The sequence below is a fragment of the Capricornis sumatraensis genome, chromosome 1 (genome assembly GCF_032405125.1).
Source record: "Capricornis sumatraensis isolate serow.1 chromosome 1, serow.2, whole genome shotgun sequence".
NCBI lineage: Eukaryota > Metazoa > Chordata > Mammalia > Artiodactyla > Bovidae > Capricornis > Capricornis sumatraensis.
Genome location: NC_091069.1, coordinates 125,054,140 through 125,080,244, shown reverse-complemented (window position 1 = coordinate 125,080,244; position 26,105 = coordinate 125,054,140). Strand labels below are relative to the sequence as shown.

General features: G+C 36.1%; 1 protein-coding gene across 2 annotated transcripts in view; it reads right to left on the bottom strand.

Moving 5' to 3' along the window:
• The window catches only part of TMPRSS15 (transmembrane serine protease 15), a 157,259-nt gene extending 135,339 nt beyond the window's left edge, over positions 1-21,920 (bottom strand). The window contains exons 1-6 of one of the 2 annotated variants that reach the window (XM_068982063.1): positions 21,776-21,920; positions 17,217-17,347; positions 16,654-16,721; positions 7,520-7,671; positions 5,375-5,419; positions 3,696-3,731 (exon numbers count right to left, since the gene is read on the bottom strand). In XM_068982063.1, coding sequence (XP_068838164.1) covers positions 3,696-3,731; positions 5,375-5,419; positions 7,520-7,671; positions 16,654-16,721; positions 17,217-17,347; positions 21,776-21,920 — 577 coding nt within the window. The remainder of the gene's footprint in view (positions 1-3,695; positions 3,732-5,374; positions 5,420-7,519; positions 7,672-16,653; positions 16,722-17,216; positions 17,348-21,775) is intronic. The other variant, XM_068982073.1, reaches the window with a different exon arrangement.
• Positions 21,921-26,105: the final 4,185 nt, after the last annotated feature.

The window sequence follows — 26,105 nt, the reverse complement described above, 5'->3', positions numbered from 1 at the left end:
TGGACAGAGGATCCTTGGCAGATTACAGTAAAAGGGGTCACAAAAGAGTCAGACACAACTGAGTGACTAAATAATAACAAAAAGTGTCCAAGAGCATATCTGTTCCATTAAAATGGCTTGGGTTTTGTTGTTGTTTGCTTTTTTGTTTCTTAATGTATTTTGGGTGAGCTGGGTTTTTGTCGCTGCATGTGGGCCTTCTCTAGTTGCAGTGAGCGTGAGCATCCCTATACTTGAGTGTGGTGGCTTCTCTTGTTGCAAAGCAAGTGGGCTCTAGGGCACGTGGGCTCAGTAGTTGCAGTGCATGTGTAGTTGCCTTGCAACACATGGAATCGTCCTGGACCAGGGATTGAACCCATGCTCCCTGCATTGGCAGGCAGAACCTTAACCTCTGCACCTCCAGGGAAGTCCTTCAAATAATTCTGGACAGGACCAAATTATCAAGGACCATTTTGGTGTGGGCAGATGCCTTATGGGCATTCTGGATAGGACCAAAAGTCTTGCAAGAAACTGGGCATATTGTTCAGTCACTTTTCATATTTTTGGTGGGGTTGTCTTCAAGAGAGTAAGAAGGAAAATTTAAGTCCAAAGATTTTTTGCTCTAGCACTTTTTTCCTTCTATGTCTTTCCACATATTTCCCTTAGGGCGTTTTATACACCAAAGAGGTCCTCAATAACTGCGGGTTGTATGAATCACTCAGTGAATCAATAAACAGGTAAATAGAAAACACAGCACTAACTTTGGCATTTGTTGCCGACTTGTAAAGTTATAGAAATGTTTCTTAAAATATATAAAGTTATTTAGATTTTAGATTAAGTGAATTGGTCATTATTCATCTTAAAATCACTTTTTGAGAGTGTGTTGAAAGGTGATTTTAGATGCTGTAAACAGTTTTCTGCAATGCATAAGGGACAGTGGGCTGAAGAGCAGTTCCATCTTTCATTGTGTTGTGCTGCTCTCTGGACAACATCAAAAGACAACTCCAGGCAGGTTTGTCCTACTGTAAGAGCTCTCCATGGGTTTAGAGGGGGGATGATTTGTTTCATAAAGTATTTTGATACATCATTCACATATCACTCTGCTTTTCAAACTTTACACCTACTGTTTTATCTAGGAATTGCTAAGTCTTACCCAGAGACCACTTATAATTTCACAAATGTTCTCTCCTTGTATTATATAATATTTGATATAAATTCTAATAACATGAAAATAGCAGTATTATTTTAGGAACTGACGGATTATACAATAATGCCTGCATGGAATTTACCTAAAGAGATTAGGTACACATTCAGACTGTTTAACATGAAGATTAAGTGAGGACTAGAGAAGACACTTTGGTTAAGCAGCAGATAGACAAAGGCAAAGTAGACAATTATTAAGAATTTGGAAAAATTATGATGTTAAAGACACATACCAACGTACACAAAACTTAAAAATAAACTCAAAGTGGAGCAAAGATCTGAATGTAAGACCAGATATTATAAAACTCTTAGAGGAAAACATAGGCAGAATACTCTTCGACATAAATCCAAACAATATATTTTTTGACCCACCTCTTAAGAGTTATTTTGTCAACAAAAGTCCATCTAGTTAAGGGTATGGTTTATGTATGGATGTGAGAGTTGGACTATAAAGAAAGCTGAGCACAGAAGAATTGATGCTTTTGAACTGTGGTGTTGGAGAAGACTCTTGAGAGTCCCTTGGACTGCAAGGAGATCCAACCAGTCCATCTTAAAGGAGAGGAGTCCTGGGTGTTCATTGGAAGGACTGATGTTGAAGCTGAAACTCTAATACTTTAGCTACCTGATGCGAAGAGCTGACTCATTTGAAAAGACCCTGATGCTGGGAAAGTCTAAAGACAGGAGGAGAAGGGGACGACAGAGGATGAGATGGTTGGATGGCATCACCAACATGATGGACATGGGTTTGGGTGGACTCTGGGAGTTGGTGATGGACAGGGAGGCCTGGCGTGCTGCAGTTGATGGGGTTGCAAAGAGTTGGACATGACATGAACTGAACTGAAGAGTAAGGAAAATAAAAATAAATGATGGGACCTCATTAAACTTAAAAGGCTTTTCACAGCAAAGGAAACCATAAACAAAAAGAAAAGACAACACTCAGAATAGGAGAAAATGTTGCATACAAAGGAACTGCCAAGGGATTAATCTCCACAATATGCAAACAGCTCATGTAGCTCAATATCAAAAAAAAAAAAAAAAACAACAACCTAATAAAAAAAATGGGTGGAAGACCTAAATAGACATTTTTCCAAAGAAGACATGCAGGTGGCTAAAATGCACATGAAAAAATGCTCAACCTCACTAATTACTTGAGAAATGAAAAGCAAAACTATAATGAAGCGTCTCCTCATACTGGTCAGAATGGCCATCATCAAAAATTCTACAAACAACAAATGTTGGAAAGGGTATGGAGAAAAGGGAACTCTCTTACACTGTTGGTGGGATTGTAAACTGGTACAGCTACTCTAGAGGACAGAATAGAGGTTCTGCAAAAAACTGAAAATGGAGCTACCACATGACCCAGCAGTTCCACTCCTGGGTATGACCAAAGGAAACTATAATTCAAAAAGATGCATGCACCCAGCACTCATTGCAGCACTGTTTACAATAGCCAGGACATGGAAGCAAGCTAAATGTCCATCAACAGAGGACTGGATAAAGGGGATGTGGTACCTATATACGATGGACTATTGCTCAACCATAAAAAAGGAGTGAAATAGGGCCATTTGCAGAAACTTGGACAGACCTAGAGACTATCATACAGAATGAAGGAAATCAGGAAGAGAAAAACAAATATTATACAAGATTGCTTACTTGTGAAATCTAGAAAAATAGTGCAGATGGATGTATCGGCAAAGCAGAAATAGAGACACAGATGTAGAGAAAAGGCTTGAGTTTGTTAACAAACTTAACAAACTGAGAGTCAAATGTGGGTAGGATGAACTGGGAGATTGGAATTGACATAGATACACTATTATGTATAAAAAAGATGACAAATGAGAACCTACCAAATAACACAGGAAACTACTGTTCTACTCAATGCTCTAGTCACCTACTCATTGCTCAGTGGTGATCTAATAGGAAGGAAATCTAAAAAAAAGTGTATATGTATATGTATAAGTGATTGACTTTGTTGTACAGTAGAAACTAACACAACATTTAAAGCAACTGTACTCCAACGAAAATTTAAAAGCAAATACATGCCATGTGTTGGTATGAAGCAGTCACTTAATGAAAAATTGTTGAATGAATGAATCCAAGGCAACTTTGGTACTGATTTGGCAACCATACCATGTTAAAAGGAGAGAGCAAGTATGTGTCACTTGTATTCAGAGAGAATAATTAGAGAAAAAAGTCCCTCACACCTGATGAAACCTATATCCTTTCTGGAAAACATTTTGATCCTACTCTTGGCACACTTAGCAAAAGATAATAACCGTGATTCTAATAGATGGAGGACTGGAGTGAGATTAGATAATACAGGCATTAATTAACCTCAAATATGTTGTTGCCTTTTGGTAAAAACTTAGGCTAACTATAAACTTTCATGCTTTACTTTTCTTATCTATGATAAGGGTATTGTTAACTGCTGTTTATCAGATAATTCTCAGAAGTCCAAAATGAAACATAACAAAAACTTTTTAAAAAACAAGAGAAATTATATTATTAAAACTGACCTGGGGTTGTCAGAGGAATGCTGGTTGTTAGCTTTTCTGTAAAAATAAATAGCATAAATAAAAATTACATTTTTAAACCGATTATTAGGAATTCCTCATTTAATATTTTATGTGAGAGTTTTTAAAATTACCATGAATTATTCCCTGGTGGTTCAGATGGTAAAGCGTCTGCCTGCAATGCGGGAGACCTGGGTTCAATCCCTGGGTTGGGAAGATCTCCTGGAGAAGGAAATGGCAACCCACTCCAGTACTCTTGCCTGGAGAATCCCACGGACGGAGGAACCTGGTAGGCGACAGTCCATGGGGTCGCAAAGAGTCGGACACGACTGAGCGACTTCACTTTCACTTCACTATTAATGTTCATTAACTTAATATATCATTTGTATCTGGATCTAAAAAATAAATCTTTTATGTTTTTTATTGATTTTTAGAGTTGTATAGCAGAAATTTTTAGATGTGTTCACTTTTTTAAGGAAAAAAGATTTTTTCAATAATTAATTAACTAATATAAGAATTCACTTATTTCATAATGGCTGTAGACATAAATGTTCTTGATTAATCAGATGCTATTTGAAATAGAAGCTTGAGATATGCTTAAACTATTGGCCTTGCAGTCCAGAGAATTACTTTTAATTCCCGACTTTGATAAATTTAAACAGTGTGACTCTGGGCACTTTCTTTATTACTTATGTATTTTTAAGTAGAAAAAGTATTACATCTCTACAAAATCATTCTGGAAATTAAATGAGATAATGTTTGTAAATACAGTACCTAAAATATATTTTTAAAGTATTATAAAAGTGTTCATGATTACAAGTGATATAAAAAGTAATATGGTTTTAGTTTTATAACAGTTAACAGTTTAAAAGCACTTGTTTATGAATTTGATGTTTGGGATGACTTTTAACATTTTTAGAAAACTTTTATTATTCACAATTTATGGGAAACAGATTTTCAGAAGGTGAAATGCTCAGTGATTCTGATAGTTGGCAGAGACAGGATTAGTGTTCAGATATTTTGACTTCAATTTGAATAAGATTTCTACAACAAAATGATTTTACATTTTAAGATAACTCAGGTTAATTTTAAAATGATAATTTCTCAAAGCTCTCTTTCGATAATCAGTATGATCTTGATAAGACAAAGTGAAGTCCTCAATTTTATGAGCCGCAGTGACCAATTGTAGTTAGAAAGAGAGAGTGAAGAAAATGCTGGAATAGAGCAAAGTTAATATTAAACTTTAGATTGTCCTTTCCAAACAGTATAATATATTTTGAAAGTTATCATTTCATTATCTTTAAAACTCCTTTCCCTCATTCATAGTGACCTTAGCAATGTCAGGGCTTCATTTCCAAGGCTGCATAATCAGAGTCATATTTTGAGATCACACACACATATTCACACACATCATATATGTGTACATATGTATATAGAGTTTAAAATATGAAAGGACAATTGCAATTTGAAATGCATATCCTTGCATATATACCTAAGCATTATGAATCCTGCATACTATGAACTACATTATTCCAGGCCAAATGTATACTTTTTACATTTTTAAACGAAGACTAAATACCTCATTTAGCAAGAGCCACCAGAAAAAAATAGAATCCTTGCTTAATGTCATAAAGTTTTATGGTCACCGAGTTATATATTTTAAAATGTCATTAAGTACTGACCTGACGTTGTTGCAGGACTTATCGTAGAGAAATTCTCCAAAGGGGCTGGAATAAAGTTGGTTTGAATATAGTGTTTAGAATATTACAGAACATCAAGTGCAGTTCAAATAGTTATCCAAAGGGCGTCTGCTCTAGAGTTTCCATTTCATCCTTTCTTACCCTGAATGTTCCTATTTATTTAATTACTATTTGATTATGATACATTCAATGAATTTTCAGAATCTTTATATAGTCTTTCTATAAAATTTACATATATAGAATGTTTCATTTATTTTACCCATTTAAGAAGGATATCTACTTATTCATCAAAGTTATATAGAATAATTTATATTTAAGAGAGATAATCTAATACCCGCAATCTTGTGGGACCTAGAATCAATGGTTTTGCATGAAACGAATGGATGCCAAAATAATCTGGTACACGATAATATCTATTGAGAACTAAGAACTGTTTAAGCATAAAGTGATTTTCACTTAAAAGATAAAAATAGCTATTTTCTTCACCATTTAACATGTTTACTATTTTTAAAGACACCATGACAGCTATGTTAAAAATAGAGGAAACCAAACCATATCTTCTGAGAAGCCCTGATCTAATGAATTTGCTTTTATTCAAAACAATATTTATAGTAAGTGGGCTAAGAGGTAGGTCTTCTTCTACTAACTAGATGGTTTATTGCATTATTTCTTCATTACTGCATTGTCTTCTTTGTAAAAGACCTGTAACAGTTTCCTAAATATGTGGTAGATTATTAATGAAGAAGATAAAATCAACTTTATAAGAATTTTTCTTAAAGAAGATAATATCTTTTCATTGTGTCTGGCTTGACAGTTTACTGTATAAAAATCTAAGATGTTTGTGGGATTATTAACCAATTTTAAAATGTAACAAACTTGAAAATTGACATGATGCAAATAAATATTAAAATGAAATACCAGGCCCATCTGTATCCAAAATCTCTTCTCTGTAAACCTTCAGCTAAATATGCTTTTGAATTCAGAAATTTTTAGATGTTAGAAAGCTCATCAATATATAAGTATCCACTTATATGCACACTCCAAGTAGCCTATTGCCAGTTCAAATAGTTTTACTTCAGCATAAGTCAATATTGATTTGCTCTTAAGCAAATATATAAAGACATGAGTGCTTTGTTTCTTTGATTTTGTAATAGTAGATATAAAATTGCAGACGTCTAGCTGCTTTTTTTTACAGCAAGGGCTCATCAAGCACAGTTTACTTTTATCCAGTTTCCTGCTTTATCCTGCTGTGCCTGTTTAGTGAGAAGGCAACTCAAGTTCTTAAGTGCTTCCTCTACTGATGGTTTGGTCCCCTCTGGCACACCTGCTGGAGCAGAGACTATTTTGGTTTTTTGTCTAATTCAAATGAGCTGAAAGATACTACTAACTATTATTAGCTAGAACAAGTGCTTTTTATATCAACACATTTACCCCTGAAACCAATGCTACTGCACAGTATCTTTACTAGTCCCATTTTCCAGATGAGATAACAAACATACAGAAAATTTTGGTAAAGTGCCTTAAATAATGCAGCTATTTAGAGGTAGATTAAGTTTTCTAGGGGCTTCCCAGGTGGTGAAGTGGTAAAGAATCCAGCAGCCAATGTAGGAGGTTCAAGAGACTCAGATTCAAACCCTGGGCTGGGAAGATACCCTAGAGAAGGAAATGGCAACCTACTCCAATACTCTTGCCTGGAAAATTCCATAGACAGAGGAACCGGGTGGGCTACAGTCAATCCATGGTGCTGCAAGAGTCAGACACGACTTGGTGACTAAACAACAACAATATGACTATCAGAAAGTAATGTGTTACTTTCAGATGGAGGGTTCCTGGAAAATCAGTGCTGTGCTTGGCCAATGCCAAAAATCTGATTAGGCCCACAAAACATTTATGCATGCCAATATTTTCAGAACTTCTTTGGTATTTGATATTTTACAAAGATTTTCTCATTGGCATTTTTTTTTTCTAATATATTTTCTCCATATTCCACTATCCTTATGTAAATGTGTTACTCATGCAATAAGACAGGTTCCTAAAAGTCCAGGGTGATCCCACTGCTCCTTTGGTACATAGAATTTTAATTTCATGGCTTATTGATTCAAAGTATCAAAAGAGGTTCACAGATACCTGTGATATCAATGCTGTTCAAGTCAATGTGAAAAGTGACCAGTTGGCTGGATTTATTTGCTTCAATGCCTTGAATCAGTTCTTCTTTTACATTTTTATCTGACACCCACTGGACAAAGAGAAGGTCAAATATGACTATAATGCTGCCATTTCTGCAAAGCAAAAAGGGACATAAGAGAAAAAACTCAGCCCTCTTCAAATGATTTGTGTTTGACTCTCTATGGTCATCACCTTGTTAATCCTATCACACTTGTACAAGGAAGGTCATGTCAAGTGTTATCTTTATTTCACAGGTGGAGGAAAGAGAACTTAAACAATGACTGTTTCTACAAGAGCACAAGATATATCCAGAATTAGAACCCAATTTTTCTCAGTTCCACAGTAGCACACTAATCCCTAGGCCAAACCACAGTCACTTGTGTCAAATTAAACAAAATCACATGATATCATGACGTTTATTCCTATTGTACAGTTTGAAAACATGAGGATTTGTAATTGGATTTTTTATTTTCACAGATGACTTCTAAGTAGGAAGTTTAAAGTAGTTACACTGATTTCAGAAAAAATATTTTCTGTGTAGTTTACAGAGGCCTGATGGCAAGCTTATAACAACTGTTAATAAATTATCTTCTTTTTCTTCTTCATTCTTTATATAAAATATTGAAATATTTCCTGACTTCAAAGAGCAGAAAGAAGACAAGCATATGTGGGTACTGGGAAGTTGTGGGCTATACTGTCATCGTCAAGAGTTGGGATTATGTTGTCTGTTCATCTCTGACCATGATGTTAGAGTTCAGTTACATGACCCAAGTCATCATCTCTTCTCTCCTCTGAAACCTGCATTTTTAAAGTTTTCCTCACTGGTAATTTGTTTATAGTTTAAAGAATCGAAAAAAGAATACAAGTTTGGCCCAGTGGAAATGCGTCAGAGGTTTTTGCTCTCTGGTCTGTGTTTCTACTTTGCTACTATGTTTTAAGGGCTTCTTTGGTGGCCCAGTGGTGAAGAATCCACTAGCAACGCAGGAGTCTCAGGTTTGATCGTTGGGTCAAGAAGATACCCTGGAGGCGGGCATGGCAGCCCACTCCAGTATTCTTGTCTGGAGAATCTCATGGACAGAGGAGCCTGGTGGCAAAGAGTTCATAGGGTCACAAAAGAGTTGGACACTACTGAAGTGGGTGAGCAGGAGCAATGTGCTTTTAGGATACAACTGTTTGGAAAACGAACTTTAGCTCTGGTCTTCATTCTGTACGCTTCAGTAAGCTAGGGCTGCTCAGGGTTTACTTGGGTCCTTAAGAGGCAGAGAAAGAAGAATGGAACTGGAGGAATCAACTTGCCTGACTTCAGGCTCTACTACAAAGCCACAGTCATCAAGACAGTATGGTACTGGCACAAAGACAGAAATATAGATCAATGGAACAAAATAGAAAGCCCAGAGATAAATCCACACACCTATGGACACCTTATCTTTGACAAAGGGGGCAAGAATATAAAATGGAGTAAAGACAATCTCTTTAACAAGCGGTGCTGGGAAAACTGGTCAACCACTTGTAAAAGAATGAAACTAGATCACTTTCTAACACCGCACACAAAAATAAACTCAAAATGGATTAAAGATCTAAATGTAAGACCAGAAACTATAAAACTCCTAGAGGAGAACATAGGCAAAACACTCTCCGACATAAATCACAGGAGGATCCTCTATGATCCATCTCCCAGAATACTGGAAATAAAAGCAAAAATAAACAAATGGGATCTAATTAAAATTAAAAGCTTCTGCACAACAAAGGAAACTATAAGTAAGGTGAAAAGACAGCCTTCTGAATGGGAGAAAACAATAGAAAATGAAGCAACTGACAAACAACTAATCTCAAAAATATACAAGCAACTTATGCAGCTCAACTCCAGAAAAATAAACGACCCAATCAAAAAATGGACCAAGGAACTAAATAGATGTTTCTCCAAAGCAGACAGACGGATGGCTAACAAACACATGAAAAGATGCTCAACATCACTCATTATCAGAGAAATGCAAATCAAAACCACAATGAGGTACCATTTCACACCAGTCAGAATGGCTGCGATCCAAAAGTCTACAAGCAATAAATGCTGGAGAGGGTGTGGAGAAAAGGGAACCCTCTTACACTGTTGGTGGGAATGCAAACTAGTACAGCCACTATGGAAAACAGTGTGGAGATTCCTTAAAAAATTGCAAATAGAACTGCCTTATGACCCAGGAATCCCACTTCTGGGCATACACACCAAGGAAACCAGAATTGAAAGAGACACATGTACCCCAAGGTTCATCGCAGCACTGTTTATAATAGCCAGGACATGGAAACAACCTAGATGTCCATCAGCAGATGAATGGATAAGAAAGCAGTGGTACATATACACAATGGAGTATTACTCAGCCATTAAAAAGAATACATTTGAATCAGTTCTAATGAGGTGGATGAAACTGGAGCCAATTATACAGAGTGAAGTAAGGCAGAAAGAAAAACACCAATACAGTTTACTGACACATATATGTGGAATTTGGAAAGATGGTAATGATGACCCTGTATGCGAGACAGCAAAAGAGTCACAGATGTGTAGAAGGGACTTTTGGACTCTGAGGGAGAGGGAGAGGGTGGGATGATTTGGGAGAATGGCATTGAAACATGTAAACTATCATGTAAGAAACGAAGTGCCAGTCTATGTTCGATACAGGATACAGGATGCTCGGGGCTGCTGTATGGGGATGATCCAGAGAGATGATATGGAGTGGAAGGTGGGAAGGGGATTCAGGATTGGGAGCTTGTATACACCCATGGTGGATTCATGTCAGTGTATGGCAAACCAATACAATATTGTAAAGTAAAATAAAGTTAAAAAAAAAAAAAGAGGCAGACTAACAGACTTCTCTGGTGGTACAATGAATAAGAAAATGTCTGCTAATGCAGGGATGTTGCTCAGGTTCAATTTCTGGTCTGGGAAGATTCTACCCGTCGCAGGGCAACTAAGACCTGAGCACGTCAACTATGGAAGCCAGCAAGTATAAAGTGAGAGCCACAACACGAAGCCACCAAAATGAGAAGCCTGCATGACACAACTAAAAATAAATAAAACCAAAAATGCAACAAAAATAATAAATTAATAAAATAAATAGCAATAGTAGATAAAGATAAAAATAAAATAATAAAAATATAATATTAATATAACAATAAAATAAATGGTAATAAATAGCAAAAATAATAAATAAAATAAGTAAAACAAAAGTGCAACCAAAAATATATGAATATCCATTCAAGAGAATGGAATCTTTAAAAAAAAAGGCAGACTAAAGAACCAAATTTTGCATAATATGTTTGCTATTTCTGAAATTTAGGCATTTATATTCATATCTGTAAGTTAATTAGTTTCTTCAAGGGCTTCATCAACTCCTGAAGGGTTCTTTAAGTATCTGTATGTATATATGTCTTGGTAACACCTACAATATATATGTAGGTATTTTTTTTTTCCTCTCCAAGACTAAATACAGGATCAAAATGTCCCTGAAAGATCACAGTAGATCACCATTTCCCCTCGGTAGGATATTCCTTTTTAGTTTCTGAGCTACTATTCAAGTTCACAGTTTAGAAGTAATTCCTTTCTATGTAGCTACTCCAGTACTCTTGCCTGGAAAATCCCATGGACAGAAGAGCCTGTTAGGCTGCAGTCCATGGGGTCGCAAAGAGTTAGACAGGACTGAACGACTTCACTTTCACTTTTCACTTTCATGCATTGGAGAAGGAAATGGCAACCCGCTCCAGTGTTCTTGTCTGGAGAATCCCAGGGACAGGGGAGCCTGGTGGGCTGCCGTCCATGGGGTCACACAGAGTTGGACAGGACTGAAGTGACTTAGCAGCAGTAGCAGCAGCAGTTTTTTATGATTGATGTGAACAGACTGATCAATAATTGCACATTTTTCCTCTATTAAGCATAGAATTTTTAAATGTTAGAATGTTTAACTTTCCAATCATTTGATTAAATCGAATTATCCAAATCTTTTAAATGGCAAGGCTCCTTAGTAACTATTTACTAAGTAACAATGTCGCAAATTCATCTACACATGTAAATCACCTGCTATCCATGATAAAAGTAGATTTCATCACAGACACTGTTTTTACATACTCCTCCACACTTGCGAATTTTTCCGTGCTGGTCAGTCTCTCTTTTTATTTGAAAATAATGCTCCATTTTCACATAACTTCTGCAACCATTGCTCATGTCAATAATAGTTTTATTTATGAGCATGTGACTATTCATGGCAGGACCTGGCCAATGGAATATAAGGTAAAACTGATTGGAAACTTCTAGGAAATGTTTCCATATTTAATGTAATAAAGGCTCATAGTGGACTACTACTCTGTTGTTGATTATTATTATGTCTACATGTAATTGCTGGAACTGTTGCATCTATTTTGGAACCATGAAGCAAGTTATGATTGTCAAGCTACAGATAGCATAATAAAAGATTGAAAACACATACATTTTTGATCATGTCACAATCATTGTATCACTGAATTAACCTCTTCTGAAACCTACAGATTTCTTGTAATGTCGCATGATAATCATTTTTGTTTAGGGTACTTTCAGCCATGTGTTCTGTTAATTGCTATTTTAAAAATCCTAACAGGCATATAACTCTCAGGTTTCATGCTATATTTATTTAAGGAGAAGCTTGAGTAAAGGAAAATGACTCTAGTATTTTTCACCTGATGTTGGCCAACACTAATTTTACCAATAAGGAGACTGAAACTTAGAGTCATATATGTAATTGTGCCTAGATAGAGGAATAAAACCCAGAAACTCTGTGTCCCAGATGTGTTTTGATATAGTTCTGATTCCCCACCCTCCCTTGCACTGCTATTAACACCATTATGAACTATTTATTAATACGGAAGACAATATAATACATTTGCCTAGATGCAGGTCCAGGTTTTTATTATCTTGCATTGTTACCAGAACTTTATATCCAAAGAGATGGGGGAAATGGTTGGTTGGAATTGGGATGGTGAATGGATAGTTTATTGCCTTCACACTTTTGGGAAACAGGATCTTCCCTCCTCTTTTTCTCTCCCTCTCTCCCTCCTCTCTTGCTGCTCTAATAGCTCTTCATCTTTTTCTTTTTCTTCTCACTCTTTCTCCATCTTTTCCTCCTCTTCTTCCTTCTCTTTTTCCTTGTCTCCTTACCAATCTTTATCCCAGTCTTCTTAAATGAATAGAGTTAAATGTGGTTAAGATAAAGTGAGAGTGAACAATGTCCGTCTTCAATTCATCGTTGCCAACTCATCCTTGGTTACCCAGCATATAGTTTTAATTCTGATTAAAACAGTTTTTTTCTCTTTATGTAACTTTCACAGATTTAATTTCACTTACCACTTTCTTTTATTTTATTTGAATTAGGGAGTAGAAGAGGTAAGGTAATTTTGGCAGAGAGCATACAAATCTGGAATTTTCTTTCACTGAGTTGAAAGTAAATGGATTAGTTTATTCTCAGACATAAAACATCTTTGCATGAAAGATGTGGGGATTTTTTGGTTGTTAATTATATATTGCATTTAAAAATTCATTTGCAAAGACAGGAGTTACATATTCTATACCTACACACAATTGCATTCTTTAAAATTTGTTTCTTATTCAGTATAAATATTGAGATAAGAAAGATATACAGTAGAAATCAGGGAAACCATATTAAACATGTATGCTTCACCTAATAATAAAGCTGTTATGTGGTTTAGTAATCATCTCTACCACAGCTGTGAGATTGAATTTATTTATTAAGAAAATGAGAATTTTTCCTTTAGAAAACAAAAAAAAAGGAAACAATGACCACTTTTATTTCAAAGCCCTTTTTCAGTGGAATATCTGAGTTCATCCTTTAAAATAAAAAAAAAAAAGATAAATCCTATCATTATACAGAAAGCCTGTGTGTAATAAATCAAATGTTTCTTATCTCTTATTTTCCTTAATGACATTGATAACCTCTAGGATTGCTGAGTAAACAAAAGTCTTTCCTTTCCTAACTTGATGACTTATCTGTGCTCAAAGGGCAAAATAAGCTTCCTATTGCTACAAAGGGTAAACAGCACTTTATTAAAAGAATCAACTCTTAAATGCTCTTTGAGTCAAAGCATTTTCCACAAAGCAGAGTAATAAAAGGCTTCCCAGACATGGGTAGACCATTTGCTTGTCCTGCAGGATAGCTCAACACACACACATACACACATGTACACAAAACTTAATGGTGGAGGAGAGAGTTGACATTAAATAATATTTTTAAAAGGAAGAAGAGATAGGTTAACGACTAAGTGTAATATTCTGAGTGTTATAATTTGACCATATACACATGCATAAAGTGTGTGTTTCATTAAAATCAGTAACAAAAAATGAAATAGGCATTTTAAAGAATTTTTAGATGTATTTTTCAGAGTTGATAAGGCTACTGTTAGTTGAGAAGTCAGTTATTTCTGTTTCTTGATTTTATCAATCAGTTTAAAGTACAAATAATTTATAAAAACAGTTAAGAGTCTGCCACTTATTTCTATAGGCTTCTCTGATGGCTCAGGTGGTAAAGAATCTGCCTAATGGAGACCCGGGTTCAATCCCTGGGTTGGGAAGATCCCCTGGTGAAGTGAATGGCAACTCACTGCAGTATTCTTGCCTGGAGAATCCCATGGACAGAGGAGCCTGGTGGGCTACGCTCCACACGGTAGCAAAGAGTTGGGCATGACATACTTTCACTTTTTTCTGTAACTGGAATATGTCATTTCATATCATATTAATTAAAGTAAACCTAAATGTTTGCTTGTTACTTTTTTTCCTGCTTCTAAATTTCTTTTCTCCTCCTTTTCTTCTCAGTCTCCCAAAGCACCTACCTGTAATTTGTCTTACAGGCATTTTCATGAAATTCTTTTGTGTTGCATCTTTTAAAAACTCACTTCTGATTTAAAAGTAGTTCAGCTACAACTAGGTGAAAGTTTCTCTATACTGATGAAGAATATTATTTGAGAATTGCTATAAAATATGTATCAAGGTTTAGGCACTATATTGGTCTCCTAGGTAGTTTAAAGGAAGGGAAGGAAATAATTCCTCAGCTCAAATAATTTACAGTTTCAAATATAGTGATTTTACTATCTAGAGAAATGTAAGGTTACTTAATAAATATCAAAGAAAATGCTAGGGTTTTGATAAACTACCAGACCTTATATAAAAGTCTGTATTCAGCAAAATTTCCCAGTCGAGTAAAAACGAAGTTATCCAGCAAGTTGTAAGCAAGAGAAGACAAATAGTTCCATTAGGGAAACTATCCTAATAAACTCTGCACTACATACCGTGCTTAGCGTGGATTTCACTGGGCAGAGCCTTTTGAACGTGAGGAAGAACATGGGATTCCGCTCCTTAAAAGTGATAGTTGCTCAGTCGTGTCTGACTTTTTGTGACCCCATGGGTTTAGTCTGTTAGGCTCCTTTGTCCATGGAATTCTCCAGGCAAGAACACTGGAGTGGGTAGCCTGTCTCTTCTCCAGGGGAATCTATGCAAAACCTTTAAGAACTAAATATTAATTGAAGCTTTAATGCAGATCTCCATACTCAGTCCTCTCTAAAACTGGAAAAGAGAAATCAGTTCCACGTACTCTAAATAGATAGCTAACTTAAAGGGAAATAAAAGCTTGCATTCATGGCTTTACCTACACGGAATAAATACTGAATAAATATTTTAAAACAATATGTTGAATAAAATACACAAACAAAAAACACTAGTAAATCTTTCCTGAGAGGCCACATGTCTCCTTCTAGCCCTGAAATTAGGTTATGAAAGAGGTTATTAATGATCATAAACCTGGAAAACAGGAGTCAAGGCCTCTGTGTTGTGGACAGGAATGAAGACAGTAGATGGGGTGGAGTTGACTGGCTACTGAGACTAAGAGATCATGAATATGCTATCTGGGATAAAGAATGATAAAGATAAATAGATAAGTAGGTGAAAAATAGCCTTTTTTTCTTTTTTTTTTTTTGTATTTGGTAAAATAAAGCTTTGTGTTTTTGTTCATTTTGTTCCAACAAGAAATGGCAAGGACTAACATTTCCTTCTGCCCATTAACTAATTTGACCTTCTGTCATTGTTCTTCTAAATATAATCTCTTTTTCTTTGACTTGACCTATCTCTGTTTGGTCCCTGTGAACCAAAGGACTGTTATACAAATGTTAGGACTGTTGTGAAGACCATGTAACAAGTATTTTTGGTGGTAGACTCTCTGGTTTAATTGTTTCTGATCTGAGATAGATTGCATGAGTGCTCAGTCATGTCTGACTCTTTGAGGCCTGTGGACTGTAGCCTGTTGGGCTACCCTGTGTGTGGAATTTTCCCAGAAAGAATACTGGAGTGGGTTGTCATTTCCTCCTCCATGGAATCTTTCCCATTCAGGGATCAAACTTGCATCTCCTGAGGCTCCTGCAATGGCAGGCAGATTCTTTACTGAGCCACTGGGGAAGCTTGGAAATAAGTAAATTAATTAATTAATTAATAAAATAAAGTGATGCTCTTTGTATTCTCCTATGACCTGGAATCCCCTATGGCTTCCCTTGGATATAGGTTAACTGTCAGACTCCTAGACATCTGCATAAAATCAACCTCACTCTTCTTCATGTGTCTCTGAAAGATTTTGTACTCACATGAAGGGAATATGTTAATATGAGATCAGTTATCTAGCATTGTTATTTTCTACCAATATAAAAGTCCATACTGTGCCACTTTCCTCAACCCTCTCAGAAAATGTTGAAAATGTAAAATATTCCATTTTCTCTTAAAAATTGTGATGCTCTTTTTACAAATATTAGTCCATGGAGTCGCGAAGAGTCAGACACGACGGAGCGACTTCACTTTCACTTTTCACTTTCATGCATTGGAGAAGGAAATGGCACCCCACTCCAGCGTTCTTACCTGGAGAATCCCAGGGACGGGGGAGCCTGGGAGGCTGCCGTCTATGGGGTCGCATAGAGTCAGACACAACTGAAGCAACTTAGCAGCAGCAGCAGCAGCAGCAGCAAAGAGATTACTATGATGTGATTCTGTGCTTTCTATTTATATAAAAATTTTGAGTTATACTCACTCAAATCGTAAAACTCTTGAGTTTTTATATTCATTTTTCAGATTACTTGATTGAAAGATATCATCTATCTGAAAGAAAGTTAAAAAGACATATTAAATTTAATATTTTATTTATTAAGTAAAACATTAAACAAAATTTTTTTATATTCTTCTTAGAACTATCTTGGGGTACTTTCCTTCTCTGTGATAATACATTTCATATTTAAGTATCCTGAGCAGTTATATTTATTGGCTGATTTTTTTCAAAGAGAATAAGATCTATGTGGTCTTCCCTGGTGGCTTAGATGGTAAAGAATCTGCTTGCAACGTGGGAGACCTGGGTTCAATCCCTGGGTTGGGAAGATTCCTGAAAGGAACAGCTACCCACTCCAGTATTCTTTCTAGCTTGGAGAATCCCATGGACAGAGGAGCCTGGCAGGCTACAGTCCATGGGGTCACAAAGAGTCAGACATGACTGAGTGACTTTCACTTTCACTTTCAAGATCTATGTATCTTTAGCAAGTAGTTAGTGAAATTATGTTATGAAATTTTAACATAAAGAGAGAAAGAGAAAAAGTCTCCTACCATTTGTTGAATGTCAAAAGCAAGAACTTTGAAGTCCACTGAGAGTTTGTCTTGCAAATGAGAATTATAAGTAGCTCCAGATATTATTTTCAATGTCCCTCTGGCTTCATGACTTTTTCCAAATGCTGCATCTAGATGATTTTATAAGAAACAAAACTGAAAATGTGAATGATGAGTAAGAAAATATGCACATTCTGGTTAAGACACAGAAGCAAAGTTCTTACTTAATGTGTTGACTCTGGAGTTTTTCCTTTTTCTTTTTAGTCTTCCTGTTTCATCATCAGCTGCTTTTATCTTTTAATTTTTTTCTTCGCTATCTAGTTGTTTTAAAAGATTGAAAATTAAAACTTCATCTCTGTCCCATTGTATATACTTTTTCTTTTCTTTGAAATCTAACCAGCTCTGCAAACTTCCAAGTTTTGTTTTGTTTTTGTTTGTTATTGAGATTCCTGTTGAAAGATACAGGAATGATCAACTTCCACCAATTATGGGAACTGATTCAGGGAAACATGGTGAGAAAGGCACCATTAAAAGTTTTGTAGTTGCTTTCAGATACTTCTTGAACACCTAGCATCAAGGGACACTCCTGGTTTTCTACATGTGGATTGCTGTGAGGATTTCAGTGTGTGCATTACTTTGAAGCATTGCTTTGAAACTACTTCTTTCATTCTAATAATTATAAATTTGACATGTATAACCTTTTACCATTAGATGGGGACTGTCATTATTGGGGAAGTTTTCGAGAATGCTGAAGAAAATATAATTATCTCAATATGAAAAATATGTTTAAAAAAGCTAACAATTTGGGTAGGAACATGGGAAATAAAATATGCCATTAAGTCCAATACAATACTATTATGTGATTATTTTCCTTGAATGTATGTTCAAAACAAATTGCTTCAGATGAAGCTCGTACAATGATGAGATCATTAATAAATGTGCTAATAATGATGCTTTGACCTGATATGAGAAGATGCTCTTTCTCTTTTTTTTCTTTCCAGCTGGGGAAATTGGGGATTAGATTCACTAAGAAAAATTTTCAATGTTATAAAAGTGACAGATACGTAATTTGGACAAAGGATTCACTTCAGTTCAGTTCAGTCGCTCAGTTGTGTCCGACTCTTTGCGACCCCATGAATCGCAGCACGCCAGGCCTCCCTGTCCATCACCAGCTCCCGGAGTTCACTCAGATTCACGTCCATCGAGTTTGTGATGCCATCCAGCCATCTCATCTTGGGTCATCCCCTTCTCCTCCTGCCCCCAATCCCTCCCAGCATCAAAGTCTTTTCCAATGAATCAACTCTTTGCATGAGGTGGCCAAAGTACTGGAGTTTCAGCTTTATCATCATTCCTTCCAAAGAAATCCCAGGGCTGATCTCCTTCAGAATGGACTGGTTGGATCTCCTTGCAGTCTAAGGGACTCTCAAGAGTCTTCTCCAACACCACAGTTCAAAAGCATCAATTCTTCGGCACTCAGCCTTCTTCACAGTCGAACTCTCACATCCATACATGACCACAGGAAAAACCATAGCCTTGACTAGATGGACTTTAGTTGGCAAAGTAATGTCTTTGCTTTTGAATATACTATCTAGGTTGGTCATAACTTTTCTTCCAAGGAGTAAGCGTCTTTCAATTTCATGGCTGCAGTCACCATCTGCAGTGATTTTGGAGCCCCCAAAAATAAAGTCTGACACTGTTTCCACTGTTTCCCCATCTATTTCCCAGGAAGTGATGGGTCCGGATGCCGTGATTTTCGTTTTCTGAATGTTGAGCTTTAAGTCAACTTTTTCACTCTCCTCTTTCACTTTCATCAAGAGGCTTTTTAGTTCCTCTTCACTTTCTGTCATAAAGGTGGTGTCATCTGCAAAGGACTGACTGATTTCAAACCTCAAGATCTGTCATGCTGTGCTGTGCTTAGTTGCTCAGTCATGTCTGACTCTTTGCGACCCCATGCCGACTGTAGCCTGGAAGGCTCCTCTGTCCATGGGGATTCTCCAGGCAAGAATGCCTTTCCCTTCTCCATGGGGTCTTCTCCACCCAGGGATAGAACCCAGGTCTCCCATATTGTATGCTGCTGCTGCTAATATTGACACAAATCTCTTAGTTCAGAAGAAACTTTAGAATTAATATTTTAAACAATACTCAAAATAACATGTAGATTTGTGTATCTAAAAGACAAGGAAAGACTGAGGAACTGTCATGGATTGCCAGAGACTGAAGAAACATGGAAACAAAATACAGTGTAGGAATCTGTACTGAATCCTGAACAAGAAAAGCCATTAGTGAAAAACTGGTGAAATTTGAATAGAGTGTTTAGTTAATATTATTGTAACAATTGTATTAATTTATTGGTTGTGATAGCTGTATATGTATATACTAGATACTGACATTAGGGGAACTTGTATGAATATTATAAAATAATTCTACAATTTTTACAACTTTTTGAAATCTAAAATGATTTCCAGTAAAAGTGTTAAGTATATTCAAGTGTATAGTATGAAATACATTAAAGTAAGTGTAAAGTAAACTAAAGATTGAAGGCAAAATGAGAAGAGGGCAGCAGAGGATGGGTTTTAGAAAGCATCACTGACTCAGTGGACATGAACATGAGCAAGTTCTGGAGACAGTGGAGAACAGGGAAGCCTGGCATGCTGCAGTCCATGGGGTCTCAAAGAGTACAACAGGCTTAGCGACTGAAGAACAATAACAAATATTAAAGTATGTATTGAAAGTGAGTCTTACATCCTGTGGTGTAGTGTTATAGTTTTATTTCACATCTCTTCTTACATTCAGTTGTTCATGATTAAATCACACTAGCTTTTAAATGTTTTTTTTTTTTTTAAATTTCCTGGTAAAAAACTAACTTTTGTATTTTCATTGAGTATGAAACATTCCAATGGACTTCCAAATGATTACATGTCCTTGAAGGTATTCACAGGGCATTTAACACCAAAGTGGTCACTTTTCTAAAAGGCTCAGGGAACTTCTAAATTTTATTTAATTTTATACTCACAAGACTTCCTTCTCTTTGTATATAGCTATAGGAGAAGGCAATGGCACCCCACTCCAGTAATCTTGCCTGGAAAATCCCATGGACCGAGGAGCCTGGAAGGCTGCAGTCCATGAGGTCGCTAAGAGTTGGACACGACTGAGCGACTTCACTTTCACTTTTCACTTTCATTCATTGGAGAAGGAAATGGCAGCCCACTCCAGTGTTCTTGCCTGGAGAATCCCAGGGACGGGGGAGCCTGGTGGGCTGCCGTCTATGGGGTTGCACAGAGTCAGACACGACTGAAGTGACTTAGCATAGTAGTAATATAAACCAGGGATTATATTGGAATTCTTTTATAAAACTATAAATCATGTTTATTGTTTCTAATTTAAACTTATTTGCTAAGGGAAAAGAACTAACTCAAATGTTGAGAATTTTCTCAGTAAAACCAAAATCACTACCATTAAATGGTTTTGAAGGAATTAATATACCATATAATCCATCATTTTATAAAAATGTGAAAATTTTCTCAGAAAAAATAAATCCAATATTCAAGGTTTTTGCTATGCTAACATTTTTTAAAAAATCATATAAATGAATGAATGGTAGAGTGCACATTCTCCAGTTAGATTATCTAGTTTGTACTACCTGGCAATGCTCCAAATTGAAACAAGTTACCTAAATTCTGCCTCTGGTTTTTCACTTGTAAAATGGGCATAACAATAGCAACTAACTCATAGGTTTGTTGTAACAAGAGAATACATTTGTAGAGCTTTTAAAAGCAGCTGGGACAGGTAATTTGGACTTCCTGGCTGGCTCAGCTGGTAAAGAATCTGCCTGAAATGCGGGAAATCTGGATTTGATCCCTGGGTTAGGAAGATCCCCTGGAGAAAGGAATGACTACCGACTCCAGCATTCTTCCCTGGAGAATTTCATGGGCAGAGAAGACTGGTGGGCTACAGTCCATGGGGTCACAAAGAGTTGGACATGACTGGGTGATTTTCACAACACAGGCCATTTAGCTCTAAAGAAGAGTTTCTTTTCCTTATTTATTTTTTCTGTTAATCACAAATTGCTGCTCAGGCATCTTGAGACGTTTATAAATCCACAATCATACCAAGAGTCCCTTATATTTTTATAATTAAAATTGATGTACTAATAAGAATGAAGATATAATTCTCTAGAAATAAGCAATATATTTTTTTAATTTGGCCTATTTAGCCACTTCTATAGTCAACAAGGTTTGAATGTGTTTATGATTTAAATTCTATTAGAACAGACCCAAAGGCTATGAACCTACTTTGTTATATGTTGAAACTGAGAATCTAATCATTTTTAAATTTTAAATACTTAGTCTCATATTCAAATTCTGAATTAAATTCAAAATTATATACCAACTTAAAAAATTCCTATGATGTGAACTAAGGTGAAGCATCTGGATGCAATAAAAATACCTTGCCAGGAAATCAGTCAAAGCAATGGATATAAAATGCTGGCAGGATTCTGGAGACTGAAGTGTATATATTCACCTGTGAGCACTTTCTGTAGCCAACCTTATGTAACTTACCTTTTTCTGATTCTTGGATTGACAGCCAGGACACTGCAATTAATCCAGCACAGAGTGCCACCAATATGATAAAGAGAACTGCAAACATGACTTCATAGGTGGTGAGAGAATGGCGCCTTGATGGTACACTTCGCTTTGACCCCATTTTTGGTTTTTGAAGGTTTGCTACTCTAAGGAGTCTGGAAGAGCACAGAAGCTTGCAGCAGTTGAAGAGCAGAAACTCTCTAGTTTTCCAAGAAGTTTTGTCAAACAACAAATCTACATTAGTCTTACTAGTCAGTGTATATAAGTGTGTATGTCCCTTTGGCAGCATTACATCTCTATACATTAACTAGCTTTAATCTTTAAGAAGTTAATCTTTAATAAAATATTAGTGAGTACAGAGGTGTTTAGAGCCATAAATGTTAATCACCTAAGCAGGTCAGTGTCAATGTGAATGAAATTAACTGCATGTTGTAAACAAAAATGAAACTTTATCATTTTGAGAACTGGTAGAAGAAATATGAAATTCACGATAGTCAAATTAGTCATTGGGCACACACATGATATTTGTAGTAAGTCCTTAACAGATTAACCTTCTACCCTCTGACTCAGGTCATTATTAAGGCAATTTTCCTGTTTTATGTAGGTTTAGACATTCTAAAGATAACTTTTAAGCACAGATAAATAGCCTAACATATATATTAACACTTATATCTCTTCCTACCCTCCCTCTCTCCCACTTTCTTTCTCTCTCTCTCAATATATATATTGAGAGAATATGTGTGTGTGTATATATATATATATATATATACATATATAATTGGGAGCTTCCCTGTTGGCTCAGATGATAAAGAATCCTTCTGCAATTCAGGAGGCCTGGATTCAACTCCTGGGTGGAGAAAATTCCCTGGAGAAGGGAATGGCAATCCACTCCAGTATTCTTGCCTGGAGAATTCCATGGACAGAGGAGCCTGGTGGGCCACAGTCCATGGGAGTCACAAAGAGTCAAACATGAAGCAATCACAAATTTGGCAATCTTCATTATGTCACCCATCTAAAGTTTCGCAATGCAAGGGAGTATTGATCTAACCTAAAGGAAAGTCCACGTAAACAAGGCATCACATGCCAACATTTTAATGTCCTCACGTAGTTATCAATGAACAAGAGTAACTGCTGTGGGAGGAATGAAGCATTTTTTTCTCTTTTAAGGAAGTATTCTGGGTGGGGAAGACATTACTCACTTGCCTTGAACTTTACTATTTTAAATATCCCCACAATAATGACAGGACAGGTTGAGATAACCACACTCATGATGATAGTTACGTGAAAACCAAGACTGTCCTTTGGTAATAAAAGTACACTTCATCATGAGGCCTTCCACACTTTGAATAACAATTAATTTAGAATTCAAATTAATAAATAAAAGCAAACTTGTTCTGAAGTAAGCCAATTTGTTTCTAGTTCTCGCGAGTAAAACTAGTCAGAGGCAAGGAAGTACTAGGCTCAGGGTTAATGTGTTGAAAGTGTGGCATATTATATTGGCTCAAATAAGCAATAACTTATTTGTTTCTTCTTCTTTACTCTTGAATAAAAAGAACCGCATGTTGCTTTCTGAAAGCCTTACTAATAAAACTTGGAATATAAATAAATAAAGGTATGTCATGGAATATATTTATATTTTTTATTTAACTAAGTTCATACTAAGTATTCTTAATCACTTTAAAATACACATGAAATGAGAGAAACCATGGATGGAGTTGGGAGAGCTTCATCTTCATCATGTTCTAGGAGATGATTCTAATGATAGGTGAGACCCTCCTATACAATGGGAGACGTGAGAGGGTCCGCTTGAATTTGGGGAATCAATAAGATGGAGACAAATGACTGTTTTCTTCATTATAGCTGTTGCATTGGCAATTGCTTTCAGAAAACCAAGTAGAATTTTCTTTTGACTTTATATAAGGGAAGAAAAGGATAGCAAAATTAGTTCATGCACTATCCTCCACATAGGGCAATAATATATTAAACAGAAGATTGAAAATCATCAATTATATACTTATGTTCAGAAATGAAATCAGCATTCATATTATAATTTTTCCTCAAATTATATGCTTTAAGTGACTATGCTTATTATGTTCAGATAAATGAGTGGAGGAATAGCTTTTCTTTAAAAAGATGTTGATATATGAAGGACAGACTGAAAGAAGACGAAAGGTTAATATGAAAAAGGACAAATTATATGTCTTGAAACTGAAAAAGTTACTAAAATAAAATGGAACTTGTCATGCTGTGCTGTGCTTAGTTGCTCAGCCATGTCTGTGGGTAGCCATGCCCTCCTCCAGGGGGTCCCCCAAACTCAGGGACTGAATGCAGGTCTCCTGCACTGTAGGTGTATTCTTTCCTATCTGAGCCACCAGGGAAGCCCAAGAACACTGGGGTAGGTAGCCTATCCTTTCTCCAGGGGAACTTCCCAACTCAGAAATCAAACCGGAGTCTCCTGCATTGTATGTGAATTCTTTACCAGCTGAGCTACAAGAAAGAAAGTGAAGTCACTCAGCCATGTCCCACTCTTTGTGATCCCATGGACTATAGCCTGACAGGCTCCTCCATCCATGGGATTTTCCTGGCAAGAATACTGGAGTGGGTTGCCATTTCCTTCTCCACGGGATCTTCCTACCCAGGGATCAAACTCAGGTCTCCCACATTGCAGGTAAACTCTTTACCATCTGAGCCACAGGGAAGTCCCCCAAGCTCCTAGAGAAGCCCAGAACTTAGCATCTCAGATAACAAAACTCATTACTCAGTTATAATAAAGAGTGAGTGATACTGGGCCAAAAGTGAAAAAATATTCCAGTGGAACAGAATAAGGAATTCATAAGCAACTTGATTCATATATGGAAATTTCATATGTCAAAAAGATAGTCTCACTAATATGTGAAGAAGAATGCTATTTCATAAATAATGCTGGGTCATCAGGTTATTCTTCTAGGGATGTAAAATTAGATCTTTATCTCACATCATAAGAAAAATAAATTCCAGGTGCATAAATAAACCGAAAACTACAGAAATTGTCATTTTATTAAAAATGTGAACTAGGAAGAATATTGATAAATTTAGCCAATAATAACACAAACTGGATTTTAAACAGAAGACATACAACGAAAGTAAAAACAAAACACAAAGTACATTGCTCCTTTTTTTTTCCTTCATTTTTTACTGTGTATGTTTTTATTTGACTACAACAGAACAGAACTGAGGCTAAGATTTTGTATGAGTGTCTCAAATTTATTTGGAAGGTAATTCAAGCAAAGTCCATGAGAAGAGTTGGGAAGTGAAAAGTGGGGAACAATCAAGGCAATAAAATTATAATCAAGCCAGAAACCACTGTAGGCTCAGGAACATAATCCTGCTGTGGACTGTGTGAAACAGAGAGAAAAGTCCTCAGGATTACCCCAATTAATGGGCAAGGAAGCAGGGATGTTTATTAACCAAATAGGCTTGCTCACCGGCAGACAGTAGTTTCTGGGGCTTTAACTTTCCTACTTTCAGCTCACCTTGTGTGTGTACAGAACATTCATGAAAAATTGCTTTCAGTTTGCAGAGATGAATGAGAGCACATGTGGGGAGGACCCTTATAGTTTCCAACTGAGAAATATTTTCAAGAATTCATGGAGAATTTTTTCTAAATAACATTTAAAAGACAAACACCAAGAAATTAACAAAAGCACAAATCCTAACAAGTTTTAAAGAAATAAAACACAAAAACACAAACGTCTATAGGCAGTCAATTTTAGTAGATGGTCAACTTCAATAATGATTATAGAATTCCAATTAAAATAAAAAATGAAATATTATTGACTTCAAATATACTAGCAACATTTAACATCCTTAGTATTGCTAAGCAGTGGCAACTATTAGTTGTGAGAAAGAAAATTAAAATCATATTGAAGAGCAATTTGGTAGTATTTTTAAAACTAAATATACACATAGAATTGGACTCCCAAGTTCATCTTGTAATTACCTCCTAGAGAAACTCTAACACATGCAGATAATGAGACAATATGACAATATTCATCATGAAACTACCGTAAGCCTCACAAAGTAGAGAGAGAGAAAGCTGTGTCCATCAATAGGGAAATGAATTGTACTTTTTACATGATAAAATATTATACATGTTACAAGTGTACAAATCGGAACTCTATGTAACAGTTTGGAAATAATCAACAAATATTTTATGTAAAGAAACCACTTAAACCCCAAGATCCAGCCATGTTCACGAACAGAAAGACAGACAGACAGACAGACAGACAGACAGATAGAAGGTCCTTTCAAATGTTGCTGAATACAC